Genomic DNA, 13,070 nt, shown 5'->3' with positions numbered 1-13,070 from the left:
CTGGCTGAACACGAGTGGGGATCGCTTTTCCTTTCTCGTCCTTTTTTATGGGTCTTTTGCCCTTTTCCTTGTTAGGATGATGCACTTCCATATCTTTCCTGCTACCTCCCTTTAATGATTCTATATAGAACTTTCGTGCTACATAATTATCACCCGTAACTTCTCCTACTACTGCTCCAACAGGAAACTTTTGCTTCATGTGGTATGTACAGACGACGGCCTGGAAGGCGTTTAAGGCAAATCGATCGAGGATAATGTTGTAGACTGATGGCATGTCCGCCATAAGAAAATGGTCCATCTTAGTCTTTCTAGGGGTTCTGCACCTAAAGAAAAAGGAAGCAAGATCTGGCCCAAGTGATTTAGATTTAGATTTAAGATGTTGGGGTCTTTCCTCAGACCCTTACACCACTGTAGGGTAGGGAACCGGTCTATGGCCATGAGCATTAGGATCAGGCTAGTTATGAGCGGGGTGTAATGCTCATTCTTGAGATCAGTGGGATTAAAAATCATCCTCTAGGTTCTTCCCTGCTCCTGCAGGAGGAAAACCCTTCACTGTCCTTGTTTTGATCGCATGTATCTTTGTCAGCTGAGCGTTTTCGAGGTTTATGTGTCTATCTGCCCGAGCTAAAGAGTCATATAAGTTGAGCGTTTTGTCAGCTGAGCGTTTTTGTCAAGGATTTGTCAGCTGAGGTTTATGTGTCTTTGTCAGCTGAGCGTTTTTTGATAGGCTTTTGGCCAAGGATCAAAGAGAGATCCACTGCGGAACCCCATGATAGCACTAATAAAGACTTCTGGATGTGTAGCTGGGATTGGTAGAATAGATTACTAAAAAGCTAATTAGATTGCCTACTTTGTAATCTATCTAGAATGGCCTTGTCAAAGCATTCCATGTATGCTTAGTGCCTCCTTTTCCTTTTATTTTACCCCAATGGGTCTGATAGCCGATTTCTAACACTTTTTGCTACTAGAAAACTAATATTTGAAAAGTTTGAAAAAGATCTAATTGATCCAACCGGTATAACCATTATTTAGCAGAATCGGTTACTATAGTAAGAAAAACACGACATTTAATACTATTGGTATACCTATGCAGCAACTCTGCATTTTCGAACTTATAAATGTGTTCAGTAGGGTCGATAGCACCATTATAGGGGGGAAGGTGTGAGGGTGCCCAAAAATGAGTAGGGAGTTCCTCTGCCATCATGTCAGCACTGAAGGGAATACCACGCTCCAAGAGCGGGGCTTCTCTCTTTATACCTTGGTGGAATTTTGTCATTCTTTTCATGAGCGAGTGCTAGCTCTCGAGGGGCCTTGGGGGACCACCTCCTGGTTGGTATGCACGAAAGGTGTAAGACCCTCTTGTTGGGGGCCAACGGGGACATGCTCATTGTTCCATTGTTTGCTAGGTGTTTCGCTTTAGCCCAAGTGGGAAAGTTATCCTGCTTCGCTGGCTTGAGCACTTCGATGAGCTACTTAGACTGTCGTCATTATGAATTGTCTAAGTTGCTCAGCTAGCAGTGGATTGAAACAAGTAGGCATACCTGCTGGATTGAAGACTAGTTTAGAGGTATGGAGTTCTCCTTTGACTTGTTAGGAAGGTGGGGTAGCAGAACCCACTATAGCTGGGATAGAAGTGTTCCCCTCAAAGGATCCATTTTCACCTCTGTTATCAGAGCTCAACATTTCTCATATCAAAGCTCAAGTGTCCCCACAGACAATGCCAGTGATGTATACTGAATTTCAGCAGCACTACAATAGTCAAAGGTTTACACTTTGATGCTTAAGGCAGTAATGTTTTAATTGAAGAAAAAAAGAAAACATTTGAATAAAAGTGAGAATGATGGTGGAAAATAGTGTGGAAGTGGAGAAAATTGTGTAGAGTGCCAAATATATACTAAAAATAGCTTAGAAAATGAGAGAGAATGAGAGCTTGAGCGTGATAGCTTGTGTTTTCAAAAAGACTATATCATGCCTCAAATTATAGGAGACCTTAGAGCAAGCTCTGAGGGTTATTTGCAGCAAATCCAATGCTATTGGATAGTTGTGTGTGTTAGTTTTGTAACAGAAAAAGAATAATGGGATCTGGACTTATCTAGACGAAGATGTGACCATTTGACTAAGTATTGCCCAATCTATCTGAGTATAGGCGTTCAGTTACTTGCTTATTAAAAAGCCAATTCTAGATGGGCGTCTCTTGAAGTTATCTAGAGATCTTTCACTATGACGCGTTTCAAGGCAGCAGCCACCTGTAAGACGTGGCCATCTTCCTGTATTGGGCTTACTTTTTGGGCCTGTCAAGTTATAAGAAAGAAAAGAGTTGTGGGCTTTTATACCTTGCTTTTAGCGTAGCAAGCCTTAACCAGTTGGGCTATCTGGTGGGGAGCCCACATCTTTGTGCTTAGTGTTAGTGAAGGTTATTTTCAGGAGGTATCAAAGGGTGATTCACGAAAAATGATGGATGATTCGTGTGAGTGATAGAGTTTGTGTAAAAATGAACCAAAACTAGCTGGCAAGTGGTGAAAATGAGTGTAAGAGTGTGTAATTGCAAAAGAAAAAATGTTGGATAGATGTTACCAAGCCATGCCAAGTCTGCTGAAATTTTTGAGAAGCTGTTACTAGTGGCTTATCAGCTCAATTCCCATCCAATCTGTGAGAATCTAAGTGAGATCTTTTAGTATGACATATCTGGATGTGTTGGCAAGCGATATGATGTGTCCTTCCAGTTGTATGTTGATGTGTAGGTCTTGAATCATCTTGTTTCTTATGCCTGACAGTTTAGTGAATAGAAAGTAAGCCTTTGAACTTTACTTCCCTACTGGTGGATCAATCGGCTAATCACCAGTTGGGTTGATGGATGGTGTTTTTTTGGGCTTTAACCCATGAAGGATTTTGGGGTCATCATCAAAATGGAAAGATAAAGTTAATTTAACAAATAAAAAAACCTACATCAATTTTATTTTGGTCAAAAACTATTTTTGATCCTTAATTATGTTTCAACGAAATAAAAAAATTAAAAAGTGCCCATTTCATTTTAATTATTTTTTTTATAAATTCTAAATTTTTCTAATATTTTATAAAAATAAAATTATAATCCAAGCTATTAAAATTCAATATAATAAAAATATGAATCAATTATATTTATATCCCTAATTTATGGTATGTTTATAGAAACCACCATTGTCTTTTGAATAATATAAAACACAAAAAATATCAACTTTACACAAACCACTCCGTACTAGAATTTGAGAAAAACGAAAATTGATTTCTCCTTATTTCTCTCATTTTATGAAATTTTCTCCAATTCAACTCTCCCAAGCCTTTCTTGTTTGGATGTCTGTGGCCGCCAAACATGGGTCTTATTGACAAAATTCCACCTATTTTTCACTCTAAATGGGGTTGACTATTAGTTTTGACGGTCAAACTAATTGATGGTAAGAACAAAGATAAAAAATGCAAATATTAATTACAGAGTTTGATGACTTGAAAACTTGGGGTACCAAAAGTAAAATAGAGGGCTAGTTAGGGTACCAAAAGTGAAACAATCCCTAAGTGACAATAATTTTTATCTTGTGATTATATAATTATTTATAAATTGTGTACAATACGACTAGTACATATCTACAATGACAACACAATATAATAACAATTATTATTTGTTTTCACTCAATTGACAGTACACCTGAGTAATTGGTAGTTGCATTAGAACCACAATAAAAGAATCTTATCTAGTCCCTTGTCACATACATACACCTCGTGACCCCAGTATTATCAATTACATGTATTGAAATAGCAAACATATCATATTTGTTATGTGATTGGTCATTTTTTATAAATTGTATACGAATTATACCATAAATATATTACACATGCTATATAATTGATTCATATTTAACCGAGTCGGATCCAAACTAAAATTTTTGTTAAATAGACATACGTTGCGTAAGCATTACCCCTTACTCTCATTTTTTGGCTGACAATTTAATTTGCACATGCAATACAGGTCTCTGCAAGAACATGGGAAAAGTTGAAGTCATATCATCATGTGTTGTTCGAACAGCAACCAATGAAATTTCGATGCCCAGATTGGAGCTAACTCCATGGGATTTGTCACTGCTTCTACTTGATCCTATTCAAAAAGGGATTCTCTTTTACAAGCCTAAATCCCAAGATTTCCAGACCATCATTCATCACCTGAAAACCTCACTTTCTCGCACACTAGACTTCTTTTCCCCACTCGCCGGCCGTCTTGGCACCACTCAGAACGATGACAACACGACGTGTTTCTTTGTCGACTGCAACAATGCAGGAGCTGAGTTTACACATGCAATTGTCGATGCGGTGTCGGTATCAGACATCGTGGGGCCGACGTACAAACCCCAAATAGTGTCTTCTTTTTTCCCTCTCAATGGAGTTGCCAATTGTGAAGGCGTTTCCATGCCTTTGGTGGCGGTGCAAGTCACTGAGCTCGTGGATGGCTTCTTCATAGGCTGCACTGCGAATCATGCTGTAATAGATGGGACTTCGTTCTGGCATTTCATCAACACTTGGTCCGAGATATCCCGTGGTCTGGAGACGATATTGAAAACCCCTGTTTTTGAACGTTGGTTTCCTACAAATATTTCCAATGATAATCGCCTCATCCCTCTTCCTCCATTAGATAAAAGTCTTTTGCAAAGCTTCGTTCCACCTCCATTAGTCGAGAGGGTTTTCCACTTCAGCAGAGAAAGTGTGGCGAAGCTCAAAGCCAAGGCCAATGCAGAAGCAGGCACTGATAAAATCTCCTCTTTGCAAGCACTCTCAGCTCATTTATGGCGAAGCGTCATTCGTTGCCGAAATCAACTAAGTATTCAGAAGGTAAACAGCCAAGAAGTTGATCTGGTTTTTGTAGTTGGTACAAGATCAAGAATCCCTTTGCCGGATAGCTATTTTGGGAACGCAGTTCATATTGTTAAAACTGTAGCTAATGAGGGTGAGCTCTTGGAGAATGGACTGGGCTACGCCGCGCTGAAGGTCAATGAACTGGTTGCTCAGCAAAGCTTAATCTTGTGGAAGAATGGGTGAGAAATCCCAAGATATTCAACAAGGGAACGCTTTATAATTTTGCTATCACCAGTTCGCCTCGGCACAATGTATACAGCGCCGACTTTGGGTGGGGGAAACCGATTGCTGTGAGAAGCGGAAAAGGGCAAAAAGGTGACGGGAAGATGACGCTTTTCCCCGCGGCGGAACCCGGTGGCATTGACGTTGAAGCTTGCTTAGCGCCGGCGACGTTGAAGGTGATGGAAGCTGATGCAGAGTTCATGGACGCTGTCACAATTTGAATTGGACAATGGCTATAAACTAGCCATTCTATTAACTAGTATGTTGCCTGGCATGGTTTAGTTTTCAATTGTTTTGGTTGATATTTCGCAATTTGAGAATCGATTTGCTGTTTTCCGTTCTTCGTTTCAGTTTCAATATTTGGGAGGTCAAATGTTAATTCTATTGTCTGCAAGCGTTTTCGATCATTTGGAATGTAATTGTCGCTAAAATTGAGAATTGATATGTAACATATACACTATGCACGGAATGTATATTTCTTTTTGTGGCTGAATTATAGGTCATTTTTTGAGATTTAGTATAATTACAAGTACATATTTTTTGTTTGAAAAATTATATTTTTTACTCTTTTAATTTAACATTCGTCTATCAACAAACTTATTACGTTAGCCTCTATTGGGTTTCAATTCAATTTTTGTGCTGAATCGGCCAAAATATCCTTTGAGATTATAGTTTTATATATTCTTTTTAGAGTTTTTTTAAAATATTTTATATTATTTACTTTGGGCAAAATATTCTTTTTAGACCCATAAAATAAAGCCCAAAATTATTTTTTGTACTATAATTATGGGAGGTGACGCTTTTAGTGCTATGAAACTCAAAATCTCACCTTTTAGCCCGTAAAAGTCCCAAATCCACAACGCCTTTTTAGTCTTAAAATAAAAAAGAACATGACTTTTAGGGACTAAAAATACGTGATTATGAGTTTTGAGATTAAAACCAACACGTGCAATAATTGTGGTACCAAAAAAATTCTGCTCTTATTTTTTGAGACTAAAAAAGCATTTTTTCCTATTCCCTTTACCCATCCTCAATTGTTTTTCAAAAAAAAAAAAGAGTAAAATAGTAATTTCACTTCACCATCTATAGGTTGCATAAATTGTTTTTTATTTTTAAATGGGTATTTATAATTTTTTAAACCATAAATGATCTACATAATTAGGTCAAATATCAAGAGAGTTAGATGTAATTTATCTTATTTTATTTTGAATAATTTAAAATCATAATAAAAATAATTAAAGCATGCTATCTGATGCGATTTATAATATTTATAAGATAAACATACCAAAAATAGTATTACTTTCGTTCTTTAATGTTTGAATTTTTTTTTCTATTTCAATTGTTGCTTGAAGAATCTGGTATTTAAGGATAAATTTATTTCAAACAGTCGTCTCCATCAAATACAGTAAATTAGGACTGGAAGACATTAATTGATAAATAATTATGAGATTTATGATAATGGTGTATCAGTCTAGAAAATGCACCATAGCAGATTTAAACTTAGATATATACTATTAACTAAAGTATAGATTAAAGGCAATTTTCGTCCCCTAACTTCAGGCCATTTTCGTTCTAGTCCCCTAAATTATTAGAGTTTCATTTTGGTCCCGTAAAACTGAAAAAATCTCAATTTTGGTACAAATTTGGTCGGAAAGTTGAGTCACTCACCGGAAAAAGTCACATGCCAGGCATGTGACTTCTTAAATTGGGGTTTGCATTGTGATTGACTTTTTCCGACGAGTGACTCAATTTTTCGATCAAATTTGTACCAAAATTGAGATTGTTTTAGTTTTACGGGACCAAAATGGAACCCTAGTAACTTAGAGGACTAAAACGAGAATGGTCTAAAGTTAGGAGACGAAAATTGTCTTTAAACCCTAAAGTATTATATATATGTGTCGCTTATCAAATCTTAGCCCCACCACAAGAATTGAAAAATCTTTAGAATTAATACTTAAATCAGTAACAATTTACTAATAAAATTGAAAAAAAAAACTTTGATCAAAATGAGAATTTTGCAACGAAATTGGGTCATCCAAAAGTTGACTTCTTTTGTAACGGACATTTACAATGGAATGCCCGTTGCAACATTGCATTGTTGTTTAGCACGAAATTTTCCACGAAAAATTCAATTTTTTGGAATTTCGTTGCAAAATTGTAGCAAATTTGCCACAAAAATTTCTGTTTCAAATAACCCGTTGCTATAGCATTATTTTTTTGTAGTTTGGGATCGATAATTTACTTTAGACCTAGAGTTTTTCTAATACAATTCTCTTGTAAGTTTTTGATTTAAAGTTATGTTATAACAACATATCTAATAGATTTTTTACTTGTTACAACCTCTTTGTTTTGTGAATTATTTCTAAAACTGTTGTTTATTATCTGATTGATTTTTTGAAGTTGTACTACGATTAATTCAACTTGTTCCAACATCTTCTTGGTAGAACATTGTACTTTGTTTCATAGTTTACGAATGCACTAATGTATTTACAATTATGGTTTAGAATGGACATAAAAATAAAATAAAAAGCATTACAACACGAGCCAAGAATAACACGTCCAGACCATGTTTTGCAACGGCCTCTTCTTCTCAGACATTTTTTCCGTCAGTTTTGATGAGCACTCATCTTTGATTGTCTAAGGACAAAATTCAAATTAATATTAGGGAAAAGTATTATTTTAGTCCGCTAAGTACATCTAATTTTGATTTTAGTCCGATAACTATGTCCATTTTTGTTTAGGTCCAGTAACTTACGAAATTGCTTACTTTTAGTCATCTGATAGATTTTCGAACAATTTTACCCATATGCAACTTTTGAAATGCAGTTTTAGTCCATATGCACTCATAGGAGTAAAATTGTTCGAAAATCTGTTAGAGGACTAAAAGTAAGCAATTTCGTAAGTTACTGGACCTAAACAAAAATGGACATAATTATCAAACTAAAATTAAAATTAAACATATTTAACGGACTAAAATAATACTTTTTCCTTAATATTAACGTTATGGAAATTATAACTTTCCCGTTCGTACACGTGTCAAGTATTTCTTAATATATGTAATAAAATTGAGTCACAATTATGTACCAAAACACAAAGCAGGCAATTGGGAAAATGAATTTGTAAACTATTAATTATGCTTCAAAGGCACACTGCACCATAAGTGGATCTTGGACGTGCCTTCCACATCAAATTGCACCTCTTGACCCCCACTTGACATAAATTATTGCAAGTTGGCCCAGATATTTACACCACTTCTTAGAGTTGTCTACCCAACAATATTTTTTATATAGATATATGAGAAAAGTATTATTTTAGTCCGTTAAGTATGCCTAATTTTAATTTTAGTCCGATAACTTAGTCTATTTTTGTTTAGGTCCAGTAACTTACGAAATTGCTTACTTTTAGTCCTCTGGCAGATTTTCGGACTATTTTACCCCTATGCAACTTTGAAAGGCAGTTTTAGTTCATATACACTCATATGGGTAAAATTATCCGAAAATCTGCCAGAGGACTAAAAGTAAGCAATTTCGTAAGTTACTAAACCTAAACAAAAATAAATATAATTATCGGACTAAAATTAAAATTAGGCATACTTAACGAACTAAAATAATACTTTTTCCTCTATATATATATGTAAATTTCAACCCAACAATCATGAACCTAGGTTTCTGTCCTTTAAAATTTCAGACCAACAATCTTCAAGACTAATTGTTTGGTACATCAACATATAAAAAAATAATGAAATATATGATGAAGCGGAATGGACAGAAATTGACAGAGAATAAGGGAAAAATTCGTCTCCAATATTATGAGCACTCGAAATTGAAAGAAAGTAATGTATTTTTGAATGAAATCCCACAATAGAATTTTTTAAGTATTTAAAAAACTCACTATTGACTTCTAACCTAGCAAAACATGCTTCAAGCAACCTAAATTTTGGACTTTCTCGAAAATCTATGAAATATAGCCAAAAGGTATTCTAACATTCTAACAATAATTTGTGTAAAAAATGGAAGTAACTCCTATGATATTATAGATATGCAAATTATTTTTTTATAAAAAAAATTAATAATTTTATCTTTTTATATTTTTTAAAATACAGTAATTTACCGCCTAATATTTTTTCAAATGAATCAATTTCCATTCTTAAATAGAGTAAATTACTTCCTTTAAAAAGGACATGAGGTAAATTACGTACCACTTTTTTCATAAAAAGATACGTAATTTAATCATTTTCAATATCAAATGGAGTAAATTATTATTCACACCGTAATTTGGTAAACTTTGAAGTCCAAATGACATGAAAGTTAACTTCCCAACAGTAATCGTTCATCACGAAGTTTTTCAATAGAGCAAAGAAAACTAGAAACGCATATTCAAACAATATGGTTTTGATGAACTGATCCAACTACTAAGACAACTATACCAGAAAGTTCGATAGAAATACATTAATTGCCTGTAATTTTCTACAAGTAGAATGTGGTAATAATAAAGAGGTAGGTACCAGATTAAGGCAAAACCATGTTTACATGCACATCTTCAAACACTATACCACAACAAATACCCTAAATCGATTACCAAGACTAATTTGAATTGTTTAGCAATCGATGCATCCTCTTCCCAGTTGTGGCCTCGGCGTGTGGCGATTATTCGCCCCCGATCCCGGATAATCGTTCACCTCAATTTCCATTCTTCTCTTCGTACTGTCCGTTTTCCAGCTTCTTGCCAGTTTCTCGAGTCCAGGTTTCTGCATAATCGTCATCAGGTCTCTACTTCCTGCAAACAGCATGCATGAATATATGTATCAGTAATTGAAGAAAAACAAAAAAAATAAAGACAGCAAACAAGACTGTAAGATGTACTTGTAAAAGGGATGCCTCCATTCTTGCATATGAGGTAAGAAAAGCATAAAACAAACACCAATAGTCGGATACAAGTGCCAGCCATTCTTACAATTCTCTCTCTCTCTCTCTCTCTCTCTCTCTCTCTCTCTCCAAATTGGTGCAAGAAACATATATGATGTCTGAAAAAGAATCGAGGGGTTGTTTTTATACAATCAAATGAATGTGTGTATATATGGTAAAGGGCACTTTGTTTGGTTGCTGCAACGAAACAGCAGGCAAAGTCAAAAAGGTGTTGGCCTCGCGCAGGGCGAAAATCGTTATGTATTTTGGGAACTAATCAATTACATTAATGGAGAGGCTTTTATTTAAATATTGGGCTTTTCTGTATGTCAACAAATCAGTGTGAACTGTACAGATGCACGAAACTAGCACAGGACAGGCGGTGAGGTGCATAAGGGTTTTGAGCGTGAGGGTGTGCAAGCACTGGCACAAATTTAATATTTAATTATGATTAAGTATTATAATTAAAATTAAATAATTGTAATGAATAATTATTTAGTATACTCATACAGTGATTGTTGGCCGTGATTTTTGTAAGTGTAGTTAAAATGTTCATCATAGTTAAAACCATGCATGACAAAAATATTATAGCTCATAACGGTAGCAAAAATAGTTTCCGTAATGGATTATATAAATTTTTATATAGATTTTATTTGATCATAATTAGTAATAATTATATATTACGGTTTTAGTCACTAGAAGAATTATAACATTTAATTACAGTTAATTGACATGGTTAATGACAAATAGCTGAATCAAATAGTTATTGACTATGGCCACGTAATAGTTGTTGGCCGTGGTTTTGTAAGGGTGGCTAAAATATTTGTCATGGCTAAAACTAATCTTTATATCGATTTTTATTTAACCGTAGTTAGTAGCTAGTAGTCATTTACTATAACCCTTAATAATAACACTAATACTGTAGCCAATAGTAATTTTTTTTCTATGAGTCCATATCCAATAAAAATATATTCAATAGTGAATTTTCTTCTAGTGACGTGAGGATAACAAGTTAGAATATCCATTTCAATGTAAAAAAATACCTAAATAGCTACGAAAAAAATTTGAAATTCTATGAGTCCATATCCAATAAAAATATATTCAATAGTGAATTTTCTTCTAGTGACGTGAGGATAACAAGTTAGAATATCCATTTCAATGTAAAAAAATACCTAAATAGCTACGAAAAAAATTTGCTATTAGGATTAACATCAAGCTAATTACTAAGTAAACTGTTCGTTTCTAATCTGCACTATTTGATACATATTATAAATAATTAATTACTTTAATAAGTAAATTTTTGTTGCTAAAGTATAACCTAAATTAATAAATTATCTTTTTTTTAAAAAAATACCAATTTATCCTTTTGTATAATTTTAAAATAAAGTAATTATCTCCCTATGTAATTAGATAAATTATTTAATTTGAGAAATACAAAAAATAAATTATTGTAATTTTAAAAACACAGAAAAATAAATTAATATTTTTTTAAAAAAAATAATTTATTTATTTATATTATCACAGAAATTACCTACATTTTTTTCTTTTTCCAAGTGAAGATGACAGCTGAATGATGCCTGCATCGATATTCGAAGTCTGGGTCAGCTCGACATCATTAATTTCCAAGTATAATTGAGGTTGTCCCGTAGTTTCGAGGTGCTCACATGACTTCCGAACAACGGGCGACTCTCTTACACGCTTTCATATTAATAAGAGTTATGATTGAAATTCTGTCAGTGGGTGATTGATTGAACCGACGGCCTGCTTAAGAGTACCACCATCAGTCGGAGCACGTTGGATGGCTGTGAATATTTAAATTTTTTATTATATATATTGATTTTATGAAATAAAATAAAAAGAAATAAGAATGATAAATTCTGATTGTGAATAAATAAAAATTTATTGCAAAAGCAAATATATTAAAGAGATAATTATTTTATAAAATAAATAAATGCATTTGAGAACATTTTAGTTTGTATGCGTTCTTCAGAGTTTAATACAACTTACCCTCTATGATATTATAAATGAACAAATTACTTCTATATAAAAAAAAGATAACAATCCTTTGTCTTTTAAAGTGAAACAATCTAGGAAGGTATATTGCTTCATTTTAAAAAATACAAAAAGACAAATTGTTTTATTTTAAAAAATATAAAGAGGTAAATTGTTTCATTTTAAAAAACTCAGAGAAATAAATTTTTATTTTTTTTTCATAACGGGTACTTACTTATTTTCAATATCATAGAGAAGTTGCTTGCATTTTTCCCGCATTATATATATCAACCAAGCTGGTCACTCTATAGATCTCCCGTACAAATTGTCCTATGAAACATCTTTTATTAAAAACGTAAAAGTTCTGTGTATTACATGCATAATATTGCAGTTGAGGGATAAATACAAAATTGGTAACATATAATAGGCTACTTTGCAATTTAGGTACCATACTTTTTAAAATATTCTGATTTAGTACCACACAATAGAAGATATGGCGAAAATGATATTGTGGTTGACGAAAGTTGCATTTATAATACCTTAGTTTCTGGATTGACAATTTCAGTACCACACCTATCTTTTGATAATATTATTATTAGTCCCTTAAGTAAGTTTTGCTCACAGATTTAGTCACATGGCTTGAAAATTGTATTAGAGCCTAGATTTATTGAAAAATATTTATTTGTATTACATATTGAGATTTTAACTACTAATGGAGGAGACTTTTCCAAAAGTATGGAATCGCATGAAAGTTTGAGTTACGATGGCAACAGAGAATATCTAGACTTTGAAAATACAGAGGAGGAATTTTCTTATGGAAATTATTGAAAAATTGACAACAGTTCGGGAAGGATTGACTTGGATCTTCTCATGAAAGAAGAAAAAGAGAAATGGTTGCGAAATTACCAAATCCCAAAGACACTACTAGGGAATGCGGTGAGATGTCCACACGCCATTGAAATCCATGGTAGAATATCAGCCTGGACAAACGGGAGTAGGTAAATTTTTGAAAGTCTACAGTTAAAAAACAATGATTAAAGGAACCGATTGGAAAGAACTCGAATCGGATACCTT

General features: G+C 33.8%; 2 protein-coding genes across 2 annotated transcripts; one reads left to right on the top strand and one right to left on the bottom strand.

Annotated features, from left to right (window-relative positions):
* On the top strand, positions 3,939-5,585 carry LOC105157107 (uncharacterized acetyltransferase At3g50280-like). Its single transcript, XM_020692439.1, is given in 2 exon segments — positions 3,939-5,032; positions 5,035-5,585. Coding segments are annotated over 2 exon segments (1,305 nt in total). The 5' UTR covers positions 3,939-4,014; the 3' UTR covers positions 5,322-5,585.
* LOC105157100 lies at positions 9,408-10,224 on the bottom strand. The gene is made up of 2 exons (XM_011073401.2): positions 9,963-10,224; positions 9,408-9,876 (listed from the first exon to the last, which is right to left on the bottom strand). Exons 1-2 carry the CDS (start codon positions 10,045-10,047, stop codon positions 9,698-9,700), a joined length of 264 nt encoding a protein of 87 aa, XP_011071703.1. The 5' UTR covers positions 10,048-10,224; the 3' UTR covers positions 9,408-9,697.

Source organism: Sesamum indicum, linkage group LG3 (genome assembly GCF_000512975.1).
Source record: "Sesamum indicum cultivar Zhongzhi No. 13 linkage group LG3, S_indicum_v1.0, whole genome shotgun sequence".
Taxonomy (NCBI): Eukaryota; Viridiplantae; Streptophyta; class Magnoliopsida; order Lamiales; family Pedaliaceae; genus Sesamum; species Sesamum indicum.
Note: the sequence above shows the minus strand (reverse complement) of the source record. Positions and strands in the feature narration are given on the sequence as shown.

Bases quoted from the DNA above. Each gene is read 5' to 3' on its own strand.
- LOC105157100 (XM_011073401.2), bottom strand. From the start codon at position 10,047: ATGGCTGGCACTTGTATCCGACTATTGGTGTTTGTTTTATGCTTTTCT. The intron at 9,877-9,962 runs GTACATCTTACA...TGCTGTTTGCAG, and splicing joins TGGAGGCATCCCTTTTACAA to GAAGTAGAGACCTGATGACG.